The 24,015-nt window shown below is 55.4% G+C and overlaps 1 protein-coding gene across 3 annotated transcripts; it reads left to right on the top strand.

Annotated features, from left to right (window-relative positions):
- Window positions 1-123: 123 nt before the first annotated feature.
- On the top strand, window positions 124-22,247 carry UCKL1 (uridine-cytidine kinase 1 like 1). Of its 3 annotated transcripts, none has more exons than XM_053958702.1 (15): window positions 124-199; window positions 7,968-8,161; window positions 8,685-8,791; window positions 9,160-9,330; window positions 9,576-9,647; window positions 11,102-11,291; window positions 11,711-11,772; window positions 16,881-16,900; window positions 19,235-19,333; window positions 19,677-19,770; window positions 20,065-20,127; window positions 20,442-20,564; window positions 20,881-20,988; window positions 21,161-21,317; window positions 21,876-22,247. In XM_053958702.1, exons 1-15 carry the CDS (start codon window positions 150-152, stop codon window positions 21,950-21,952), a joined length of 1,587 nt encoding a protein of 528 aa, XP_053814677.1. In that variant the 5' UTR covers window positions 124-149; the 3' UTR covers window positions 21,953-22,247. The 3 variants fall into 3 exon arrangements, with proteins under 3 accessions (XP_053814677.1, XP_053814679.1, XP_053814680.1); XM_053958704.1 differs by lacking the exon at window positions 16,881-16,900 and adding an exon at window positions 13,077-13,093; XM_053958705.1 differs by having other exon boundaries at window positions 128-199; window positions 7,971-8,161.
- The last annotated feature ends 1,768 nt before the right edge of the window (window positions 22,248-24,015 follow it).

Below are 24,015 nucleotides of genomic sequence, written 5' to 3'. Positions count from 1 at the left end.
CCCAGGGCACCCATGGGTGCCCAAATCCCCCCCAAACCCCACCCTCCGGTTCCCGCTCCCTCCCCATCCCGCACTACAAGTCCCGGGGATCCCCGCGGCAGCGCCGCCCCCGCCGCTCCCCGCCCGCTCCCGCCTCTCCCCGCAGCACCATGGCCGCGGCCCCGGTGCCCGAGGGGGCTCCGGTAGAACCGCACGACAGGTAAGACCCCGCTTTCTTTTCCCCGGGATAATCGCTCCGGGACGGGACCGACACCGCGGCGCCCCGGAGCCGCCGGCTCCGGTTTCCCGCGGGCTCCGGGGGGTTGCGGTGCCGGTGCCGTCCCCCACGATGCCACTTCCGCGAGTGGGGCCTCCCCGAGCCCATCGCTCCATGAAATCCCTTCGCTTTTCCCACCAACTATTTCTTCCCACCCCCGCTTTACCCCTTGTTTATTTTCATCCTTTCCCCCCCCCCCCCCCGCCTTTCACGTTGTTACCTTTTGCCTCATTTACTTTATTTTATGGTTTTTGCCCTTATTTTCCCAGCAGATAAACCACAGCCCCTCATTTTCCAAGCTTGCTCGCACATGCATCCACTCTGTCAAGATGAAGAGTGGGACAACTTAAACTTTTCCACCCAAAACCCCCATAACAGGGTGATCACCCTCAGCCCCCCTGCACACACACACTCATGTTTCCCCTCTATTTCCCACCCCCTTTTCCAGCGCAGTCCTCAGGGGACTGACTGCTCCCAAACATCAAATATCTGGGAATTGCATTTGGAGCATCACTGGTGCTCCGGGGATGGAGCATCCCTGCATCCCTGCTTGTAGGGTACCGACACCCCTCAGCACTGCCCCACCAGCCCTGGAGTCAGTGCCAAAGCATCCCTCCTGTTCCCATCCTGAATGTTCCCATCCTGAATGTTCCCATCCTGAATGTTCCAGCAGCTAAGCCCACTGCTGGCAGCTGCCTGTGCCCTTCCTGTGAGTCAGTGGCTGATAGCAGGGAGGATGAGGGTGAGGATGAGGATGAGGATGGGAGGAAGGAGTCTCCCTGAGTTGTGGCAGTTGAGTGAGGGATGAGTAACTGGGTTGTGTAACAGAGCCCCTCCACTGTGGCTCCCACATGGTATAAATAGCCTGGGATAATTGGGTTTGCAGAGGGAAATGTTTGTCCTTTTGTGGTGAGGGAGCAGAGACCACAACGGAGCTGGAAGGGAGCGCCTGAGCGTGGAGCTGATGAGATGAACCATCAGCTCCAGGTGGCTCCAGCCAGGACAGAGCTTGGTACAAGGCTGGGTAAACAGGGGGTGACGTTCTGTGAGTTCCAGGATGGGCATGGGCATGACACGTGACGGCAGGATGGCAGCCAGGTCCCTCCATCCCTTGGGCAGACTCATTCATCCCGTGTCTGGGTTCCTCCATCCCTCAGGTAGGTTCCTTCATTCCTCAAGCAGGTTCATCCATCCCATGGGCAGGTTCCTTGATCCCTTGGACATGTTCCTCCATTCCTTGGGATGGTTTCTTGGACAGGGAAGGCCCAGCCAAGAGCTGGCATGCACAGATCCACCCCAAGAAAGCCCAAATCAGTGATGGAGGAAACAGGTTTGACCTCCACGCTCCTATGGGTGCTGCTCCCAGGATGGGATCTGGGAGCAGGACACTCTCCTGGGAACAGGCATCCTTCCACTGGGGGCTTGGTGTGTCTGCAGCTCTTACACCAATCCAGTGACAATACTTGTGACCAAACGAGGAAAATCCATATGCAGTCCAGCTTCCACCCTTAGATCCCAGGGGAAACCCACCCAGCAGCTGCCAGCACCAGAAGGAAAAGGGGATCCTGGCCTTTGTGCCTGCTTTCCTCTTTTGACATATTTTAAGTCTGCCATTAGAGGAGGGATTTGCTTAAAAATCACCTTGAAGAAAAAAGTCCAAAACCCAGGAATTTCAGCGTGTGACAGAGCTCAGAAGCTGGGAAGGGGCTTGGGAAGCAGAGGTTTGTGCCAGTAGGAAGGTTCAGTCACAGCTGGCCTTTGGAGCCGGTGTGTCCCACTTGGGAGCCCAGTGGGAATGTCGGGTGGGATGCTGGGAGAGTTGCTCCTGTGGCCTGGACATTTAACAAAGGCAGGAAAAGTGGCAGCAGGAGCACGCGATAAGGAACAATATCCCTGGGCGAGGGCTCCTCGCCCCGTGTCCCGCATCCCTTTGCTTTTTGGCTTCTTTAATGAGAAGGAACAGAAGTGGCTCCGGAAGAGAATTTTATTTTTAAACTTCTGAGAGAGCTTTTACAGCAAGAGGGGAGTCCAGGCAGAGACCAGGGATGGAAAAGTTCCATTGATCATCGCTCACTTCCGTGATGTTGGGGCAGCAGCTGCGGCTCACGCTGGGGACAAGTTACCCCAAAACCCTCCTGTCCCTGTCCCCTGCCTCAGGACCAGCCCCTCATCTCTGCTTCCCATCAGGTTTCCATCTTTCGAGATGATGCTCTGCAGGTCCCATTGGTGAGCAGGAGGGGTTTCCTGACAAGCCTGGGAGGCAGTGTGTTCCTGCTGCCTCTGGAATAACCTTGATGGTTCGAGGAGGAGGAGGAAAGGGTCTTTTTCCATTTCTGGCCCCATCTCCAGGTGTTGGTGCTAAGCAGGAGGGAGCACTCTCCCTGGAACCCCTCAGCAGTGGGTGTGCAGAGGCCAAGCTCCTGTCTCACCATGCTGGGGTGGGCTGGGGTCCCACTTGGTGGCCATGGGACTTTGTTTGGGTGCTCTGTGCCCCTGGCAGAGCCTGGCTGCCCTCAGTATGTCCTGTGCCACCTCCTCCCTTCCTTGTCAGCCAGAGGCTGTGGACTGAGGGCTGCTCTGCCCCAGCTTCTGCTCCAGGGCTGGCCTGCACCCCCCTGCTGTGGTGCCCAGCATCTCCCACCCTTGCCACATGTCCTGCCCTTCAGCAGCTGCCTGGCTCCCTGGGCTTCCTGCAGTTTGCCCAGGCTCCCTGGAGAGGCTGATGCTGGAAGTGGAGCCGGCTGGCCCGGGGGGTGAAGGGCAGCTGGCAGGGGGTGCTGAGGGAGCGGAGGGCCGGGCACGGCCAGCAGGATGTTATTCTTAGCCACCGGCAGCCCCGGGGTGTTGAGTTTCACCCACTTGTTTATTCCAGGGCTGAGGGGCAGCTCTTGGGGAAGCTGAGTGACCAGGGGGACCCTCAGCCAGACCCCCCACCGATGGGAGCCAGGGGAGGGGGGTGGCAGTCCTGGACCAAAAAGCCCTACATGGTCAGCAGCCCCTGGCCCCGAGCCCCAGCTGCTCCACCAGCTGCATGAGGGGTGCTGGCCAGGTACCCCCTGCCCTGGGGTCATCCCCTCCTGCCCCCTGCAGCCCCCTCCCCAGTGGTGTCGAGAAGTCCCTGGGAACTCACCAGTGCCGGGGGATGTGGATGTCACTCTCCAGGTGCCCTCCCTGCTGAGCCCACAGTCCAGGACAGCCGAGCACCCCCAGTCCCAGCAGCAGAGGCACTGGGGCTGGTGTTTATTGCCTGTGCTGGGGGCGGTGAGGGGAGGTGTCACCTCACCCCCAGCCCCCCTCTTTTTCTTTAATCAAGCCAGTGCTATTAATATCAGGTAATGAACGTAATCTGGAGGTTAAGCTATCCTCTTATGCTGCTGACCGCCTCGCAGCTCCCGGGCACAGACACTCCCCCTGCTCTGCTCCCTTCTCCTGCCGCCATCTTCCAGCCCCCGGCTCTGCTGGGGCTCTGCCTCACCCCAACCTCTTGGGACCCTGCAGTGCCCGTTCCAGGGGGACACTCTGTACATGGCTCTGCACCCCAGGAATCACCCTGGGAGCCGTGCTGGCATAGCCCCTCCCTCACCCTGGTAGTGCCAGAGGTTGTGGGACAGGAGCTGAAGTGTGGACAGGGACAGGGGGTGACACCCTCAGTCCAGGATCACCCCTGGATCGCAGCAGGGGGCCATGAGCAGCCCCCCGGCCTTCTCCAGCGTCCGCATCTCCGGCTGCTGGGCCCTTGGGCCAGATGGCGGGTGAGTTTTGCTTTGGTTTTGGGTGGAATTTGCTGTTTTTCCTCTGTTTGTTTGCTGGAGTGAACTCTTGGTGGCTCCTGTCCCAGTCCCTCAGCCCCAATTCCTGTCTGAAAAGATCGGCTTCCCACGGGACATGGCTGCAGCCAGCCAGGCACCTCAGCAGGCTCTGGGGGGCTGCTGGGGGGTCCATAGGGCTGGGAGCTCAGTCAGTGGGTTGTTTACAGGGTGCAGAGCCCAGGACATACTCTCCTGTCTGCTGCCAAGTTCAGGTTTGGGGCTGTGCCATCTTTCCTTGCTGCTGTGGGTGCTTTTGGGACCTGCTGCCTTTTCTCTAGGCAGCCCAGCACAGAACCAGGGTGGTCAGGGGTCTCTGAAGGCAGTGGGATGCAGAAAGCCTGAGCACAGGGCACAGGGATGGCAATGGGAGCACAGTGGGGAAGGAGAGGAGTGTCCCTTGCACCTCAGTAAATCCATGCTTGGACTAAGCAGGAGCAAAACGCTTCCTTCATTTGTGCTGGCACAAGAGCAGAGCTGGAGAGCCCTTCTCAGGAGCAGGACCCCCCAGGCTTCCTCTGGGACGCTGTGTCACAGCAGACCTCACATTAGACATAGAAATGAGCCGTGACACACGCTCTGGTTCATCAGTGTGTGCCAAGGTCCCGGTTTATTCTTCCTCACAGCTCAGCCAACAGACCTCAGCTACTCACAGACTCTGACTACAGCAGGCTCCCACTGTAGGCTTCCCTTGCAGACTCTGACAGCAGGCTCAGACTGAGCTCACAGCAGACCCCTCAACAGCAACAATTCTCTCTCCCGTTTGGTCAGACCTCTCCCACCAGCTAACCACTCATCCATATTGGTCACAGCTGTGATCCATTAAGGGCAAGACTGGTTTTGGTAATTAGCACAGCTGTGGCTTATCAGGGCCGAGGTTGCCTGTAATTCATTCTCCTACAACACTCCAGCAAAGATGCAGTAGCCACAGGGAAAGCAAAAGCATCCCCAAAAGCTGGGGACAGCATGGAGAGAGCTGGTGGCAGCCAAGCCCTCCAGGAAGGCTTGTCAGGAGAGGGGTTGCCAAGCCCAGGTGATGTTTCCTTTCCTATTTGCGTGGCTTTAGCACCCCAGGAGTTTGCTCTGCTGGGGAGGGTCCATGTGGGACAAGGACCCTCCTCTGGGCAGAGCAATGGCATTGGCTCCAGCTCTAAACAGAGTCCCCTTCTCTCGGGGCTTCACCTTATGGGTACAGGGCATTGCAGGGTCTTCCTGCTGCAGGGAATTTCTGAAGAGGAGTAGGGAGGAATGGCCAGTGGAGATGGCTGAGATCAGCCCACCCCTTCCTGGCAAAGGCAGCCATGGAACACATCTACAAATCTTGAAGTGTAACATTAGGAGAAAAGGCATGACCTTTGGAGAATTCCAGGACAGCCCTACAGTCCCACAGCCGTGCTTCTCCCAAATAAATCATGGGAATTGTGGATTTGAGAGGTGTAGAATATCATCTGCCTGGAGAAGATGAGGCATAGATGTACAGGTTTAGATGATACTGATAGAAATGTGTAGAATTTTGGTGAGAGTCCAGAATTATTTGGATGAAATAAGGCAGAACACCAACTCTTGGGATGGGATTCAGGTGCTGCAGCCCCAGGTGTGCAGGGGGAGGATAGCTCCGCTCCTCTCCCAGGGGCGTGTCCCTGCATCCTGCAGCAATGTCCCCTCTGTGCCAGCACCCTGGGTGTGCTGCAGGCACCCTGGAGAGCAGAGTGGAGAGATGATGTGAAAGCAAGGTGGGGCTGTGGCTGTAATTCTTTGCACTGGTGGAGCTGTTGGAGTCCAAGCCCCTTCCTCCCTGCCAGGAGCTGGGTGATATTGAAGCTGGTGGGAGCAGAGCTCAGCCTTGCTCCAGCCCCGAAAAACAGAGCTTTGTCCAACTCTGAGTCAGTTTGGTGGCCTGGGTCAGGATCTGCAGGCTGGCACAGCAGAGCTTGGTGCTGTGTGACACCAAGGAGCAGAGCATCCCACCAGGCAGATGTCTTGTGGAGACTGACGTGCAATCCCAGAGGAGAGCCAGCCGAGCGGCCCGCGGCACTGCCGGCGGCACGGCTCTGGAGCAAGCGCGCTCCCAGGGGAGGGGCTGGGATGCGGATGAAAGGAACCGCTTTCTTCTGTGTAAACAACTGTGTTTTTGTCACCTCTGCTTTTATCAAGCCGAAGTGACGTTGTTTATGTCCCAGCACCAGTGGCTGCTGTCAGCCCCGCTCTGGGAGGAGCACCAGTGGGTAGCGGCTGCTGCAGCATGACCCGTGGGAGAGGAGACCCAAACATCCCGCCTGGGTTTGCTTCTCCTCATGGAAGGAGCCATTTTTTCACAGGAAGACACCCCAGAAGGTTTCCCAATGGGTGTCATCTCCTGAGGTTGCTTTTAAAGAGTCGTAGCTGGGGTGTTTTGGGCTCCTGGTTGAGCCTGAGCCTGGCAGTGCTTGGAACTGGCTGTGTGTGCTGCTGGGGTCTGGCCAGGGATGGGGTGTTGGTGTCCTGAGCTCCTCTGGGGATCTCCATGAGTGCACAGCTTAGGGTGGACATCAGTGGGAGAGGTCCTGTCACAGGGGCAGGAGCTGCAGCCTGGCTTTTGTTAGCAGGAGTTCAGCAAAGCCAGGCAAATCCCTGTCTCCTTGCCTGCTCCACAGGGATGTGCCAGTGTCAGAGGTAGGGATGGTGTGCTGTGGGCATCCTGCCGTGCCCAGGGGGTTTGCCAGGGGGATCCCACCTTGCCCAGGGGGTTTGTTTGCCACGCAGGGGTGGGGGTTGCCGGGTTGCTTCATACACAGATGGCCCTTCTGAAATTTTGATCTTTATCTAAAATTGTTCTAAAAAGGGCTGGGGGAGGGAAAGGGATTAATCTTCATACCGAAACAGCTTAAAATCAACCCAAAATCTGTAAAGCCCTGCAGTTTAAGCCCTTTCAAGAGCAAGCCACAACAGAGCAGCAGCAAAGCCCTGCTGGCTTGGCTGGGCTCTATCAAACAGTGAAGGCTTGGAGCCAGTGCTGCCCAGATCTCTTGATTTCCCTTCTGGCCCAGTCATGGCTGGGGAGAGGAGCAGCATGAGCGAGGAGAGCCCTTTGCACTTTCTCCCAGGGAGCAGACATCCCTCTGGGGCAGCAGAACAGGAGCAGGGAGGAGCAGGCACTGGTATAAATAATCCTCCCTGTCCCTTAGCTGGCCAGGCAGCGGCTGCAGCTTATCTCCTGGCCAGAGGCCACTTATCGCCTCCTGGCCACAGCTCTCCTCCTGCCAACCTGGAAAGGGCTCTTGTTCCTCTCCCTCTCCAGCAGGGAAGATAAGGGAGAGTGTTCAGCAGCTCCAGGGCGTTGGGTGAGCTCAGAGCACTCAGCTCCCAAGGCAAAGCTGATGGCTTTGCCCAGCACTGGCAGGCTCTGCCCAGCTTGCAGGCTTGTCCCAGGGGGCTTCAGGACAAAAGGTTGGGAGAACCTTAGGTCTTGGGTGTGAGTGGAGCACTCAAAGTGGGGAGAGGAAAGGGACTGGGGATGGAGGGGATGAGGATGGTTGTGCTGTAACTCAAGTGTTTCACATCTATCCCCAAGAAAGGTCCCTTGGCACACCAGGGTGAGTTGTTGACCCCTGGAGCATGACCCTCAATGCTTTGAGAGCTCACTGAGGGATTTATGCAGACATTCCTCAGACAGCAGGACTTTAGGGATGGATGTTTGCATGGCACCTCTTCCAGGTTCAAATTGCTTCTGTGTGAGAATTCCTCGGTGTTATCTGTGGCCGTGGGTCACAGAGATGTGGGTGCTGGTACTGCTGCAGTGGGGCTGCGCTTGGCTGTCCCACCCTTGACCTGTACAACTCAGGATCCCCCAAGACCCCGCTCCCACACACCAGGCACGTGTGTCCTTCCCCACCACGGTAATTGTGCCCCTTCCTGTCCCCACCCAGCAGCAGCAGTGCTGAATCCCTGGACCGGCTCTATCCCGCCGTGGGCTCCACCAAGCCCCCCCGCAAGCGGACCACCAGCCAGTGCAAGTCTGAGCCCCCGCTGCTGCGGACCAGCAAAAGGACCATCTACACAGCAGGCCGGCCACCCTGGTACAACGAGCACGGGACGCAGTCCAAGGAGGCCTTTGTCATAGGTAGGTCACCTCTGCATTCATGCCACCTGCCCCGTGGCTCTCCTGGAGGTCCTGGTGGGAGTCCTGCCCCACCACCTACTTGGAAATCTGAGGTTGGCCCCAGCCTGGACAGGGGCAGGGGGAGTCCCTGTGGTTAGTCCTGCTGTGACTGGGTGGGCTGAACCTGAGAGTGTGCAGGGGCGTGATGGGCTGTGGGAGACCACACTCTGCTTCTTGTTCCCTCAGCTCCTGTTGCCTGGGCTGTCACAGGTTCCTAGGGATTCAGTCTGGACTGTTCCCATGCCAGCACTCCCCGTGTTACATAACCATCTATTGGTGGGTTTCCCAGCCTTTTGCTGGGCATGTTGCTGGCAGTTCCAGTACATGCCATTTGACATTTTCCAGGATAATCTCTTGGAGTGCCTGTGGCTCCCCTCTTTGGAGGCTCCTCCAGCTTAGTGCAGCAGCGCAGGACCTGGGCTCCAGCCTGTGGTGGGAAGGGCTGTGCCTGGGGTTGGTGTCTTCATCACCTTTTCCCTGGCAGGCCTGGGAGGAGGCAGCGCCTCTGGGAAGACCACGGTGGCCACCATGATCATTGAAGCTCTTGATGTCCCGTGGGTGGTTCTGCTGTCCATGGACTCCTTCTACAAGGTGAGGCTGTGCCCCTGTTTGCCTGGCCAGGCTCCTCAATTTGCCATTGCCCAGAGAAGCTGTGGCTGCCCCATTCCTGGAAGCGTTCAAGGCCAGGCTGGACAGGGCCTAGAGCAGGGCCTAGAGATAGTGGAAGGTGTCCCTGCCTATGGCAGGGGGTTGGAATGAGATGAGTTTTAATGTCCCTTCCAAACTAAACCAATCTGGGATTATGTGGCAACCCCTGGTAAGGAAACATTTTGTAGATTTAGGGACAGCCATGTGGTTTTCCCTTCCAGTGGCTTTTGTGGGGCAGAGAAGAGGTGACTGGGCAAGGCAGTGGGGAGGGAACTGCCCAGCCATGTGCCCTAAGCTCTGCTCTGTGGCAGGTGCTGACCAAGCAGCAGCAGGAGCAGGCAGCCAGCAATGACTTCAACTTTGACCACCCCGACGCCTTTGACTTTGACCTCATCATCGCCACCCTGAAGAAGCTGAAGCAAGGCAAGAGCGTCAAGATCCCCATCTACGACTTCACCACCCACAGCCGGAAGAAGGAATGGGTATGGGACACTGAGGGGGTGGGACAAGGTGGGGGATGGCCGAGGCAGGACAGAGGGGGAGCCAACTGGACCCCTCAGCCACTGGCCCTTGCAATCCAATTGGTGCTGTCGCCCTCTGCTCTGTGCCTGGCTCAGGGTGCATTTTTTGGGTGAGCTGTCACAGTCACAACCCAGAGAGATTCCCCAGGACAGGGCACCTCTGAACAGATGTTCTGTGCCTAACCACATCCATTTTGACTCCACAGAAAACCCTGTATGGCGCCAATGTGATTATCTTCGAAGGCATCATGGCATTTGCAGACAAGGAGCTCCTGAAGGTGAGGAATGGTTTTGAAGCAGTTCCAGGGAGAGGTGGTGGGAGGATGCTCTCTCCTGAGGTCCTGCAGCAGGAAGGTTACCTTCTCTTCCAAGTTACACTGCACGCTGCAGCACTTCCCCAGATAGGAGAAATGGGCTTTGACTCTCAGCAACCAGGGAAGAGCCCTGGCAGAGGTCAAGTGCTTCAGCAAATACCTCAGTCTCAGCCATTCGTGCCCAGGAAACAGGAGCTGAGAAGTGACCTGGTTCCTGGCAGTGCTGGTGCATAAACACAACTAGAAATAGCCCACCTCCACACTGCATGCTGCAGCTTACACAGCCAGAGGCAAAGTCTGCTGAACTTCTGCACAGAGCCTGGTGTTCCTAGCATGGAATAATCCAGCACTTCAGGCTCTCCTGGGGATTATTTGGATATATCATAGGATCACAGAATGGTTTGAGTTGGAAGAGACCTTAAAGCTCATCTTGCTCCAAGCCCTGTCCAACCTGCCATGAACACTTGCAGGGATGGGGGCAGCCACAGCTTCTCTGGACACCCTGTGCCAGGGCCTCACCACCCTGACAGGGACAAATTTCCTCTCAATAGCCCATCTAACCCTTCCCTCTGGCATTGTGGAGCCACTCCCCCTTGCTCTGTCACTCCAAGGCCTTGTCCAAAGTCCCTCTCCAGTTCTCTTGGAGCTTCTTTGGATAGTGGAAGGGGCTCTAAGGTCTTCCCAGAACCTTATCTTCTCCAGGCTGTACAACCCCAGCTCTCTCAGCCTGTCTCCATCCCTCAGAGCATCTTTGCAGCCCTGACAAATGCTGCAGCAGGCAGTGAGCCATACACAGACTTAGCCAAGCTCTGTCTAAAAAGTTTCCTTCCCTGCCAAGTGAGGGCTTGGGTTGCACTTTCCTGGAGCAAGGATGACCTCCAGTGGACAGCTGGGTGAATCCCCCAGGAGACTCCACTCGGCATCCCCACCCCTGCCTCTTGCAGTTAAGGACAGAGTCATGAGCTGCCCTGCTGTGCTGGGCTCCTTTCCAGCAATAATTCCCTGCCTGTGGGAGAGGCTTGGAATGAGATGATCTTTAAAGTGCCTTCCAATTCAAACCATCCAGGGATTATTTGATTAAGAAGCCAGTGCTTGGTGTGTGTCACGGACAGTAGCTCCTCTTGTCTCCTCCTTGCTCTTAAATAACATCCAGCCAAAGTGTTGGAGCTGGTTAGCAGTAGGGACAGCGTTTGGAGCAGGACAGGTCTCAGGGGACACGGGAATAAGGTGGCAGCAAGGGGCTCACAGCAGCACCAGCCACGTTCCAGGGAAAAGCTCCGCGCAGGCCGGAGCAGAGCAGAGCCAGGCCCTGTTGAACAGGTGCTGGGCTGGGCTCAGCCCCGCTTGGGGCAGCAGGGGAAGGTGGGTTGAGTCCCACTCCTGACCAGGTGGAGTTGTCCCCTCCCCTCTCCTTTCAGCTCTTGGATCTGAAGATATTCGTGGACACGGACTCGGACATCCGCTTGGTGCGCCGCCTGCGCAGGGACATCAGCGAGCGGGGCCGGGACATCGAGGGTGTCATCAAGCAGTACAACAAGTTTGTCAAGCCCGCCTTCGACCAGTACATCCAGCCCACCATGCGGCTGGCTGACATCGTTGTCCCCCGAGGTACCTGAGGGCAGTCCTCAGTGGCACCCCTGACAGCACTCAGAGACCCCTCTGCCCTCAGCTCTGGGCTTCGTGGTTTTCTGAGCCCTAACCCTAGGAGTAACCCTAGGCCTAACCCTAACCCTAGGCAGAGCAGTAGAATCCTCATGGGGTAAGGCTGGTGCCAAGCAGACAGATGTGGGGGGAGCCAGGGTGTGCAGTCCTGTGTTCCCCTTGGCATGCCTTGTGTAGCTGCAGAGTCCCTGCAGCTCTGGGCTTTGTGGTTTCCTGAACCCTAACCCCAGGCATAACCCTAATGGACATGGTTTAGTGGTGGGCTTGGCAGTGCTGATTTAATGGTTGGACTCTATGATCTTAGAGGGCTTTTCCAACCTTTGCAATTCTGATTCTGTGATTCTTTTGCTTTTGGGTCACTCCAGGGAGTGGAAACACTGTGGCCATTGACCTGATTGTTCAGCACGTCCACAGCCAGCTGGAAGAGGTGAGAGCTGCCCGGTCTATGGGTGGGGAGGGGGGTTCACAGCCTTGCCTGGTAAGGAGCTATGCTCTGGGTGCCCAGGTGGGGATGTCTGGCTTCTCCTGTGCTCCAGGTGTGGGAGTTCCTGTGAACTCCTCCCAGCCCTCTCTGTCAGTCCAGTGAAGGAAACTGCCTTCTCCCTGTGCTCTGGTTGGTCCTGGCTCCTCTGCCAGCTGTAGTCCAGCAGCAGCTTCCTTCCCTCCCTGGGACAGCAAGTCATGAGGGGACAAACCAGCCACCCTCCCGTGATCCAAGGGATGTGTCCTCCTGCCTGCAGCTCTCCCAGGGCCAGTATTGCCCCAAACTCTCCAATGCTCTTGTACTTCTCCTCTTCCCTTCCATGCAGACACTGCTGCACAGTCTTTCCAGCCAGGAGCCCACTTCTCCACTTCTGTGCTGTGTGCAGCTCCTGGGTTTCAAAACTCAAAGTCTTGTCACATTTGATCCCCAGTCCAGGCACATGCTCCATCACTTCCCCACTGCTGGCTTTAAGTCTTCTCCTGTTTGTCCTGGGCCAGTCCTGACCAGTGGTTTGGGACTCTGCAATGAGCTGATGGCATTTTGTGTTGCAGTCCCCAAGCATCAGAGTCTCCTCCCACCCTACAGTTGTAGCTTTGGTGATGTTTTAGTCATGGAAATGCTCAGAATGATGTCCTGGCAAGTGCAGGGAGTGTGACCTGGATATAGATGCACTGGAAAGTAAAGGGCTTGATTTGTTCAAGTCTTTTTTGGAGCTCCCAGGTGGCAGGAGCTGCTCAGCCCTGGGATGGGAGCTGGCACACCTTGACATCCAGCTCCCCATGCCTGCTCAGGAGGGACTGCTCTTGGCAAAGGTGTCTTGGCAGTTTCCTCCTCCTGGAGTGCCTGGCTGCCTGAATTCCCAGCACTAAACTCTGGTTGGGAAGGTGGTTTCTAAACCCTCAGTTGCAGAAAGAAGGATCAAAGCCCCAGCATCTCTGCTAGTGCCAGGCTGAGAAGGGCACCCAGCCCTGAGGCAGAGTCCAGGAAAGGGGAATGGCTGTTTCCCCCAGCTCCTGGGATCCAGCCAGGGAATACCACGGCAAACCACGGCTCACGGTGCCACTGTGAGCCAGGCAAGGGGTTGGCTTGGGGAGGGCTTTCCTGACCTGGGGAGGGGAAGAAGGGCAAAAGGCTGCATGTGAATTCAGGAAAATACTCCTATTTTTCCTTTTTTTTTATCTTGAAACGACCCTGGTGTTGACAATGCTTAATACCGGTTGCGTTGTGTCTTTGTGTTGCTGCCGCAGCGTGAACTCAGTGTCAGGTAAGAGCCCTCACTCTGTCCTGTCTGTGCAGCCGAGGCATTTCCAATGCCAGGCACTGCTTGGCCTCACCCCGACCCGCGGCGGGACCGGCAGCTCGCGAAGCGCACGGCCTTGTCACCCTCCAGGCGACAAAAGGCCACCTTGCCCTTGGCTTTGGGATGGCAGGCACAGGGCTGCTCCCCAGGGAGGTACTGCCAGCTTGAGTGCAGACCCCTGAGGCTGGGACAGGGCCAGGTTTGTACCTGGGGATCCTTGGTCTCTGCAGGAGGGGAGGCTTTGCATCCTGAGATTCTTTTATTTCTCTTCATCCTCTAAAATGAACGATTTTCAGAGCTGCTCTCTACCCCTGATGATTAAAGATCGTTAAATATCAATTAGATTAGTCAAAGCATCTTGAAAAAAGGGTGGAGAGTAACTTTTTAAATGGGCGGATAATGATAGGACAAGGGGGGAACAGTTTTAAACTAAAGGAAGAGAAATTTAGATTGGGTATTAGGAAGAAATTCTTCCCTGTGATGCTGCTGAGGCTCTGGCACAGGTTGCCCAGAGAAGCTGTGGGTGCCCCATCCCTGGAAGTTCATGGCCAAGTTGGATGGGGCATGGAGCAACCTGGGATAGTGGAAGGTGTGCCTGCCTGTGGCAAGGGGTTGGGATAAGATGGTCTTTAAGGTCCCTCCCAGCCCAAACCAGTCTGTGATCTCAAGGGTGGTGGGAGCCCTGGGCCCCTCACTGCACGCAGGGATCTGCCTGGAGGCACCCAAAGGAGTGTAGCAGCTTCACATGGCCAGAGGTACCAACTTTCCCACACCTTCTGGAGGATGCAGAACCTTTTCTGGAGGACTGAGAAAATCCTTCTAAGTCCAGCAGGATTTCTAAATTCTCAGTCTCTACAGGTGGATGCTATAACATATATGTTGAATTACTTAACCTCTTCAGCTTGGGGCCTCAGATGGGACTTCAGCTCTCTTGCTTCCATTAAGAAGCCACCTAGGCTTTCAGGTATTCTTGTAGGGAGCAGAGGGAATGCATTACTGAAGATGGGTTTCCATTTAGATCTCCATCATTGCGTGGAGATACTCAACTCAAGTAACCTTAAGATTTACATTTGGCATACAATGAGCTTTTAAAAACTGAGGTGAACATGGAAAAGGCTCTGCTTTACTTACTTCTGCCTCAGCCAGTCACTTCCTAGACTAGACAAGTGGATGCCTTATTTTATTTCCCTTTGCTTGTTTAACACCCTGGGGCCTGATATTTCCATACAGACACGTAAGCTTCCCTCTGTGTCTGGAGGTCCAGGTAGGAAAGTGCTCTTTAGTATGAAGATTAATCTCTTGCTTTAATAATGGCAGGAATGACAATAGAGAGGAGACTAATATGTGTGCAAATAGATATGTGTATATAGAGATAGATACTTAAACACACATAAAATTTCCTTTCTCTTCCTTAATCAAAGGGTTGCTCAGTAGAGGTGATCTTCTTCTGCATTTAAAAATTGGGTATTTAGTATATCCATAAAGTATTAGAAGTTTTATGATAGCAAGTTTGGAAAGGTAACTCTGACCTCCAGAAACACCTCAGTGACCACCACACCCACAGGTGGTTTTGTGTTCTGTTTGAAGGTTCCATTTTCTGCCTTTGAAAGAAAATCTGGAAAAAAAATCCTGCAAAAAACCAAATCTGTTACCACTGCTGGAGGCCCAGTGCTTTACTGCTGCCGTGGTTTCCCCCAGCCCCGCTGTCTCTCTGCAAGAGGAGTGGGGTGGATGGAGAGTCACATCAAGTGAGATGTACCTGGCAAATACAGGCTTTTCATCACAAACAATTCCCCATCCTCTTGTTTGGAATGGCTTCATCTAAACGTCACGGTTGTTCTGAAGTCACTGCTGTTTGGAAGTGGTGGGGCCACAGGGAGGGCTTTGTGCTGGTAGGATAAAACTGGAATGCTCAGATCTGACCCCAGTCCCAGGTGTCTCTTTGGTCCTTGTGCTCCAGGGCTGCCTCTCCTGGCCAAGCGACTGGCTGGGACAGGCAGGGAGTGCCTTTCCCCACTCAGGGTGAATTCTGGGTGGTTTAAAGCAAGTGGTGCCTTCCTTGGACATGCAAGGCTTGTTTTCATTCTGAAACTACTGGCTCCTGAGGAGCATGCTTGCCTTCCCAGCTCTGTATTCCCTCAGAGCACAGGTTGGACCTTAGCATTCTTAGGATATTTCTTACCCAGCTTCCCCCATGTTTGACTGTGCTCATGCTGGAGATGTGGTTCCATACCAGCACTCCCGGGTGGATATTCCTCCTGGAGCCTGGCAGCAGGAGCCAGAGCAGCCAGCCCATGCTGGAACACAGTGCTCCCAGCCCAGCCTGTTCTCCATCCCTCCTGCCACGCTCTCAGCATCCAGCTCCGCTCCTGGAGCCGGCGCTCTTTCCAGCCCGTTCCCCTCACCAATCAATATTCCCCACCCCCAAGGTCCCGATCAGCTTGGTGTGCCCTTTGCCAATTGTGTCTTTAAATATCAACCCGTGGCGCAGTTTAATAGCCCTTGTTTGAAATGTCAGCCCTGAAAGGCAGCCGTGTACGTGTTTGAAATGCCTGGACTGCATCATCTCCTTTGTAGCTGGATGTCTCTTGTCTGCTTCCTGCTCGATAGCATGTTCCACAAAGAGCCAAGGATGCTCCCTGAAGCCTTCCTGGAATATGGTCACCCCTTTCTCTCTCTCTCTTTCTTCTTTCCATTTTATTTTCCCTTTAAAGCCTTTGTTCTCAGGGGGAAAAAATAAGTTTCCAAAATAAGACGTTTTCTTGACGTGCTCATGGCTGCCCGTCTGGATGTTCCGTCACAGTCCTGTGTTGGCAGGGAGGGACAGGAGGCATCACACTCCCTCCTTCCCTCCCAGGATGGGCAGGGGCTGACACAGTGGATGGCTGCTGGAAGGGCTGAGCTCTTCCCTCAGCCTGCAGGCCCTTTCCAGTCATGGTGGGCCCAGGGCAGGTCCAGGTGAGCCCAGGGGAAGGAAAGTCATCCCTGCAGGTGATGTTCTGTTCAGAGCCAGATTTCTCTCCACATTTCCAGTGCTCTTGGCTTTCAATGTTCTCCAAGGCTTGGAGATCATTATCATACAGGAGGGGGACACCCCTGGCAGCTGGCAAGCCTTTTGCCTGGGAGCAGGCAGGTTGGATGAAGGATATTTAGTTGGACAAAAGTTTTTGACAGTGCCTGTGCTTGCTCTGAGATTGCATTGGAGCTCTCAGTGAGGGCTTGGCATGAGCCCTGAAAGTGTGGAGAACGAGGCTGGGTGGGGCTTGGAGCGACCTGGTCTAGTGGAAGGTGTCCCTGCCCATGGCAGGGAGGGTGCAATGAGCTGATCTTTAAGGTTCCTTCTCATCCAAATCATTCTAGCATTCTATGGTTCTACATCCCTCCAAACTCCAGGAGCCACCATTGCAGTGTGGTACTACCTGGGACAGAGGTGGGACAGTGTCCCTGCTGTGGCTCCAGGACAGTGAGAGCAGACAGATCTTTTCCCTCATGGAGCCAGGAGTGGAGCCAGTGCCGTGGAGAGCAGTGGTGACATGCCTTGGTCACCAAGGGAGGAGCATTGGGTCTGCACGGTGATGGCCCAGGCACCAGGCAGGTCCAAGAGCTGTTGATCAATTAGGGGATTTTTTTTCCCTCTCTGACTAATGACAGTGCTTTCTCCTCTGTTTCATGTCATGTTTGTCCCTCTCCTCTTAAACTCTCATGTCTCTTGTCTTGTCTCCCCTGAACATCCCTCCCACCGGGTGACCAGAGGAAGCTGCGCTGGGATATGTGAGGAGACAAATGCTTATGGCAGTGTTTTGGTTGTGGCACTAACGGCGGGGAGCGGGCGAGGGCTGTGCAGGGTGAGCCGCCTCACTAACCCGGGCAGGGGATCTTGCGGCAGGCAGCTCATGGGGTCCTGCTTTGCTGGGGCTGTGTGGGCCAGGCAGAGGTGGGAGCACTTGAAAGAGAAGCTTCATCCCAAAAATGGAACCTGTTTCCCCAGAAAGCACCATGGAGAGACCCCACAACACTGAGTGTCTTCCAAGCAGGGTGGTATCCAGACCTCCCTGTCCCCACACTGCATGGGTGTCGAAGGAAGTTGTGGAAAACTTGGTGACAGAATGCTGACAGCATTTCCTGGGGGTCTGTTGACAGCTTGGGATGATGGGGAGGTGTTCTCACTGCTCATGGAGTTTGGAAAACCCTTGGTATCTTTGGCAGGGAGCAGGAGTCAGGTCACACTGTGACAGGGGAGGGGCTGCCCATTCCACTGGCACGGTGGGATGCTGTGACATGGACCTGGCAGTGATGGAGGGGAAAAGTGCCAGTGGCAAGCTCAGTTCTTTGCTCCTTGGTGAGCTGTGGTGATGGGAGATGACCCAAACAGCTCCTCTGGTCTAGACAACAGCAGTTTGTCACCTGGGCAAGCCCAGCCAAGGCCATGTGCGGGTGTGTGGCTCTGTGTTGGGAGCCTGTCTCTGCCCCATAAAGCAGGTGAGCTGGCAGCCCCCATGCCAGCACCAGCGTCTTCCACAAGGCCCTGACCACCACATGTATTGGTATCCCAGGAGCTGGGAGGGGTTTAGGCAGGGCTGTGCCCCCAGGATCTGTCCCCAGGCCAGCTCTGGCAGGCGGAGGGAAGGGAGGGCTGTGGGTGCTGCCAGCAGCGAGCGTCTCCAAGGGCTTCTAACGCGTGGGACAGCGACTAACAGAGTGAGCTCGCTTCACTGACAGCAGGGCCCGGGCCTTGAGGGCTGCTCGTCCCAACCAGCAATGGGGTCTGCACACAGCGGGCAAGCCCACGGGGGAACCACAACCCATCCATGCTTTCTGCATGGCTGCCAGCTGTCCTGGAGTGTTCCCTGCATGGGCCTCTTGGCTGCTACAGAGGAGTGGAGCTGATAGAGCAAGAAGGAGCCCTTAAGTACCCACAGGCCTTGGGAATGTCTCATTTGGTGTTGGTTGGCCAAGACCAGGAGATGGCTGTGTGGATGGAGGCCTCAAGCTCTGCCGTCCTCCATGCCTATCCATCTTCTCTGTCTTCCTCTCTGCTTGCGTGCCTCTGTGTGCCATTAATCCAGGTTTCTGCTTGATTTGAAGTCTTAATCATGCAGTGCTTTCATTTGCTCTCTTCTCTGCCTCCCTGACATCTCTGTGTTTTTTGCCGGATGCAGCCGCTGGCACGTGTGTGATCTGACGTGTGGCTTTCCAACCCCAGCCCTCCTCCCAGACAAAGTTGCTTGTCCATCCTGCCCAGTCTTGTGGAAACCAAATGTGACCTTCTTCTCATTACTGCCACTCTCACAGGGAGAAGTGACTAATGGGGCTCCATTGTGCGCTGCCCCGTGAATGGTGTTCCCTTGATCCCAGAATAGCTCCCAGCCCTATTCGTTATGTGGAATGAGTCACACAGAGCCAGTCCTGTCCAGCCATAAAGTCTTGAAGCTGTTCCCAATTTGGAATGGGCCAAGTGATCTCTAAAATAGTCACATTCCAGATATGTGCCAGCACTGCCAGCCTGGCTGCCTGTCCAATTCCTCGTGATATCTGGCACTTGTAGGTCAGACACAACCACAACAGCCCCTCCTCACCCCATGAGTCCAAGATCCATCAATAGATAAGACTCTGGAATAGGAGAAGGTTTTGATTTTATTTTCTACTGTCTTTCCAAACAGTGGAAACCAAGATGGGCCAGCCACCTTCAGAGAAGCTGTGGCTGGCCCATCCCTGGAAGTGTTCAAGGCCAGGCTGGATGAGGCTTGAATTAACCCTGTCTAATGGAAGGTGTCCCTGCCCATGGCACAGGGCTGGACAAAATGGTCTTTTAAAGTCCTTTGCAACCCAAACCATTCTATAATCCTGGGTGAGCTGTGCAGCAGGAAGGGCAGGTCCTTGGGCTGCAAGGTCACCCTAACTCCACTGGCCCTGGTTTGTGGGTGCAGGTCCCTTTGCCATGGCAGGGACCAGGCAGGGCTGGCTGCTCACTCAGTTCAGCTGGATGGCCTCTGGTGTGTGTTTGCAGTGTGAGATGACATCTGGGAGGATGGCTCTGGCCGTGTGCTGTGCTCCAGCCTTTGGGCAGCCTTCCCCAGACCTTCTGACCATGTGTTTGGTTTTCAGGGCTGCCCTGGCCTCTGCCCACCAGTGCCACCCCCTTCCTCAGACCCTCAGTGTGCTGAAGAGCACCCCTCAGGTGAGGGGCATGCACACCATCATCAGGTAAAGCCCCTGCTGTGGCTCCTGGGGTGGGATGGGGCTCAGCTGCTGGTGGCATGGGCTGGCGTGTCTTTGGGTTTCCTAATGCAACTTTTGCCTGTCTGTATGGCTTGGAGACACAAGATAGGGCAGATGGCGGTGACCCCTGCATAGAGGAGCTGTGCAGTTACTGCTCCGTGATCTTGCCAATGGTTTTTCTGCTTCTTACCTTGAAACAGACAGCACAGTTTCAGGCTCAGATGGTGCAAACAAGAACCAGGAAGGGGCAGGGACTGCCAGACCTCTGCCAGCATCTCCTGGGACACATTTTGGTCCAGAGCTGACGTTGCCTTTCCCTCCCCTCTAGAAACAAGGAGACCAGCAGAGACGAGTTCATTTTCTACTCCAAAAGGTTGATGCGGTTGCTGATTGAGCACGCGCTCTCCCTGCTCCCGTTCCAGGTGGGTTCAAGGCTGTAGGTGCTGGGTTTCCTCACTCCTAACCCTCAACTGCTGGGGAGCCAGGACAGTCCTGGTGCTGCTCCTCCAACCTTCCCCATGGACCAGTCCTTTCAACCCTTGGATTAAAACATGCCAGGACTCCCCAAGGCTATGGAGCAACCCTGTGGCCCCGGGTGACAATTCTTTGTCCAGCCTTGGTGTCCAAGGGTCCAGCCCCTGCGGCTTGCTGACTCCAGGGCTCCCATGAGAGCCACATCAGAGCCCCTGGTAATTCTTCTCATGTGTTTTTTGTAGAGTTGCACAGTCCAGACCCCTCAGGGACATGACTATGAAGGGAGGACATACAGCGGGAAGCAAGTAAGTGGAAGCCATTGAGACCTGCCTTGTAGGGGTGCACTGGAAGCCCTGGCTGCCATCAGGCTGGGTTTGGTGCCTGCTGTCATGAGTATGACACCCTGTACCACCAGGAAAGGCAGGTCGGTGACCAAAGGTGCCATCAGCATTGTCACTGTGCCACTCATGCCCTCTCACCGAGGGTGGACTGGGAGTGGCACAGCCCTCTTGGAAGGGATGTGCTTTTAGGTTGCCCATTAGAGTCCCCCGCTGCTGAGACCCAATGTGGGGTGGTGGCAGCTCCTACCTCGTGCAACCACCCCGGCCGTGTGCTGCAGATCACCGGGGTGTCCATCCTGCGAGCGGGAGAGACCATGGAGCCAGCGCTGCGCGCCGTGTGCAAGGACGTCCGCATCGGCACCATCCTCATCCAGACCAACTGCAACACCGGCGAGCCAGAGGTAAAGCCCTGGGCCACTGAGGACATCTCCTGGTGTTAACCTGTGTGCAGGGTGGGGGCGTGGCTCAGGTGTTTCCTGACAGCCCTTCAGCAACCCAGTAGTTTGTCTTGGCAGGGGTTGAGTGCTTTGAAAGCTGCTCAAGTGGGTTTTGCCAGCGGGCTTGTGCACACAGGGGCTGGTTTGTGCTGGCTCAGAGCTGACAGCCAGGGTCCCAGGGACAGAGAGGCAGGAGGGATCCTTCACTTCTCAAAGAGAAGGGCTCAGGTTGCTCCATTTGCCTGCAGCCTCTAAGCTGCTTTCTCTTTCCTCCACCCAGCTCCACTACCTGCGGCTGCCGAAGGACATCAGCGAAGACCACGTCATCCTGATGGACTGCACGGTGTCCACGGGCGCCGCGGCCATGATGGCAGTGAGGGTGCTGCTGGTACGGACGGGTCAGGCAGGGGGTTTGCTCTGGAGCAACCTGCAAAGCACCAGCCACATCCGTGCTGAGGGGATGTGCCTGGAGCTGGCTCCTCTGCGGGAAGGAGGGTGTCAGGGCACACAGCACAGGCTGGGGTGACTCACCCTGAGCTATCCCTGTGCGTTTTCTGTAGGATCATGATGTCCCAGAGGACAAGATCTTCCTGCTCTCCCTGCTCATGGCAGAGATGGGTGTCCATTCGGTCGCCTATGCATTCCCCCGGGTGAAGATCATCACCACGGCTGTGGACAAGAAGGTGAACGACCTCTTTCGGATAATCCCCGGCATCGGTGAGTGTCCTGCTAGGAAGGACTTGTGGTGAGGGGATTTTTAGTGCTTATGGCGGGGAGAGGACATGGTTGTCAGCAGCAGTTAGGTCTGGCCTTACATTACCCAGAGCCCTACTGCCCCTCCTGGGTCCTGCTGCCAGCTGGCTGTCAGGATCACCATGCTGGTTCTGGTGGCTGCGGGGCAGCCATCGCCTTGTCAGCAGCAGGAGCCGTTCCACGTGCCATGAGCCTCCTCCAGCCCCAGGCAAAGAAGTCAGGCTGGGACAGCTGGAGCAGCCTTGTGCCCACCTCCTTCCCTAAACTGACACCTTCTACAAGTTCACCTAAAATAAGCTCACTGTGTTCTGTCCTCACCTCTACTGTGCCAGGAAACACCTTCCACGGGGTGTTAAACCAGCCTACAGGCTGCTCCAGTTTTGCTGCCACTCAAGTTTTCCTGCTGTTCGAGCTGTCAGATAAACCTGCTCTGGTCCCCTTGCCTGCTGTGATGAGGACAGGCAGCAGGATGGGTCTCAAGGCTCCCACAGTGCTGCACTCTGACTCTCTCTCTCCCCACAGGGAATTTTGGTGATCGGTACTTCGGGACGGACGCTCCTCCTGACTGGAGCGACGATGAGGATGCTCTCAGCACTTAGCTGAATGTGGAGGTGCCACTGGCACCAGGCAGCTTCAGCACCGCACCTTAACCCCTCTGTCCAGTGCAGATTTCTCCTTCCTCTCACCAAGCATAGATATTTTTTTCAAATCTTACATCAGAGATCTAGGGCATATTTTTTCAGAGAAACGTAAATCCTAGTTTGACTTTATGGGCAGTCACATGTCCCAGCACAGAGCGGAGTTAATTTATTTTAATTTAAATATTTGCCTATATAACTTATTGGAGATATTTTATAAAGAACAATAATAAATTTTTTCTCTGGTTTTCTTGAACTGAGCCATTCTTCGTCACTTCCCATGGGTGCCTAAAAGGATTCCTGACCCTTCAAGACTACAGTCCTGGGAGGGGAGATGCCATGAGCAGAGGTGGGAGGTCAAGAATACCACACCTTCAATCCAAACAAAGACTTGGTGCCAGACTAGAGGCAGTTCCTCCTACCTGAAGGGAAACCAAAGCTCTTATAGAGCATCCAAAGGAGCTACACGAGTATGATGAAGGAGCAGGAGGGAAAGCTGTATGAGGAGCAGCTGAGGTCACTTGGTTTGTTCAGCCTGGAGGAGACTGAGGACAGAAACTGTCAGGGTCTGCAGCTTCCTCCTGAGGGAGGTGGAGTCACTGATCTCTGTGTATGACCAGGGACAGGATCTGAGGGAAAATCTGGAGCTGTGTCATGGGATGTTTTAGGTTCTTTCCCCCCAGAGGGTGGCTGGGCACTAAAACAAGCTCCCCAGGGCATTGGTTACAGTCCCAAGGCTGCCAGAGCTCAAGGAGCATTTGGACAACAATCTCAGGCACATGTTGGGATTGTTGGGGTGTCCTGTGCAGGGCCAGGAGTTGGACTCAATGATCCTTGTGGGTCTCTTCTAACTCAGGTGATTCTGAGGTTCAGCTTGGATCATGAAGAAGCACCAAGTGCCTGTTGCGAGTTCAGCAGCCAAAGCAAAACAGAGCTCACCCCAACCATGGCTCTTACTGAATCAGAGCTGCTCAAGACGTGGTGAGGAGCAGGTCCCGTACCTGACCCAGGGCACAGCAAGCCTGTCACAGAGCAGGGTGACCTCAGTGGAAGGGGAGCTGGCCCCACATGAGGGGGATTCAGCCAGAGGACGCTGTGACCTCCAGGGCTGAACATGAAGTGTTTTCTTTCCTGCAGGATTCAAAGTACCAGCCCAACACCTTTGTGCAGGAGATAAACATCCCAAGAGGAGCAAAGCTGCCTCTTGTCTGGGTATTCCTGGCCTGGAGCTGGCTCCTGAGGAGTCAGGCAAGGTAAGCAGGTGCTGCTGGCAGTGTGGGATTGGGAGGGGGATGCTCTGCCAAGCCCTCACCAAAATTGATTCACCTGGTGATCACTCAGTGTGGGCTTGGGTGTGACGAGCCCAAAATAACCACCACTGCTCTGCAGCACATTGTGCAAATTCTCAACCAGATTTAAAAGAAAACACACCCAAGATCCTGCCAGCACTTGGTGAAAGAAGGAGCCCTCCACTGAAAGCCACACTCAGAGCCAACACTGACACTTGATTAGTGTCTGCTAAAAATAGTTCCCTGTGTGGGTGGAAGGAGAGCTCATGAGCACAAACACGGGAGGACAGGCAGGCATGGGGGGTTTAGGCTGGAGCAGCAGGTCAGCAGCAGTGGGTCACCAGGTCCATGATATGGACAGGGACATCTTCACTGGTTGCTCCCAGGTTGCTCCCAGCCCCATTCAACCTGGCCTTGAATGCTTCCAGGCAGGGGACAGCCACATGTCACTTACTCTGGGGGGCAAAGCACCTCCTCTCCCCCAGCATTGTTGGTGTCTGCCTTCAGGTAACATGCGACAGGACAAGAGGAAACAATTGTGCCAGGAGAGGTTTAGAATGCATATTAGGGAAAATTTCTTCACTGAAAGGATGCCCAGACATTGGAATAGGAAGCCCAGGGCGGTGGTGGAGTCACCATTTTTCCTTAGCAGATCCCTCTTTTGCCTCAGATCTACACTTTTCCCAACAGAGCCACATTTTTACTCAGATCTGGACAACCCAGTCTGTCTGAATT

The sequence above is a fragment of the Vidua chalybeata genome, chromosome 17, assembly GCF_026979565.1.
Source record: "Vidua chalybeata isolate OUT-0048 chromosome 17, bVidCha1 merged haplotype, whole genome shotgun sequence".
Classification (NCBI taxonomy): Eukaryota; Metazoa; Chordata; class Aves; order Passeriformes; family Viduidae; genus Vidua; species Vidua chalybeata.
Note: the sequence above shows the minus strand (reverse complement) of the source record. Positions and strands in the feature narration are given on the sequence as shown.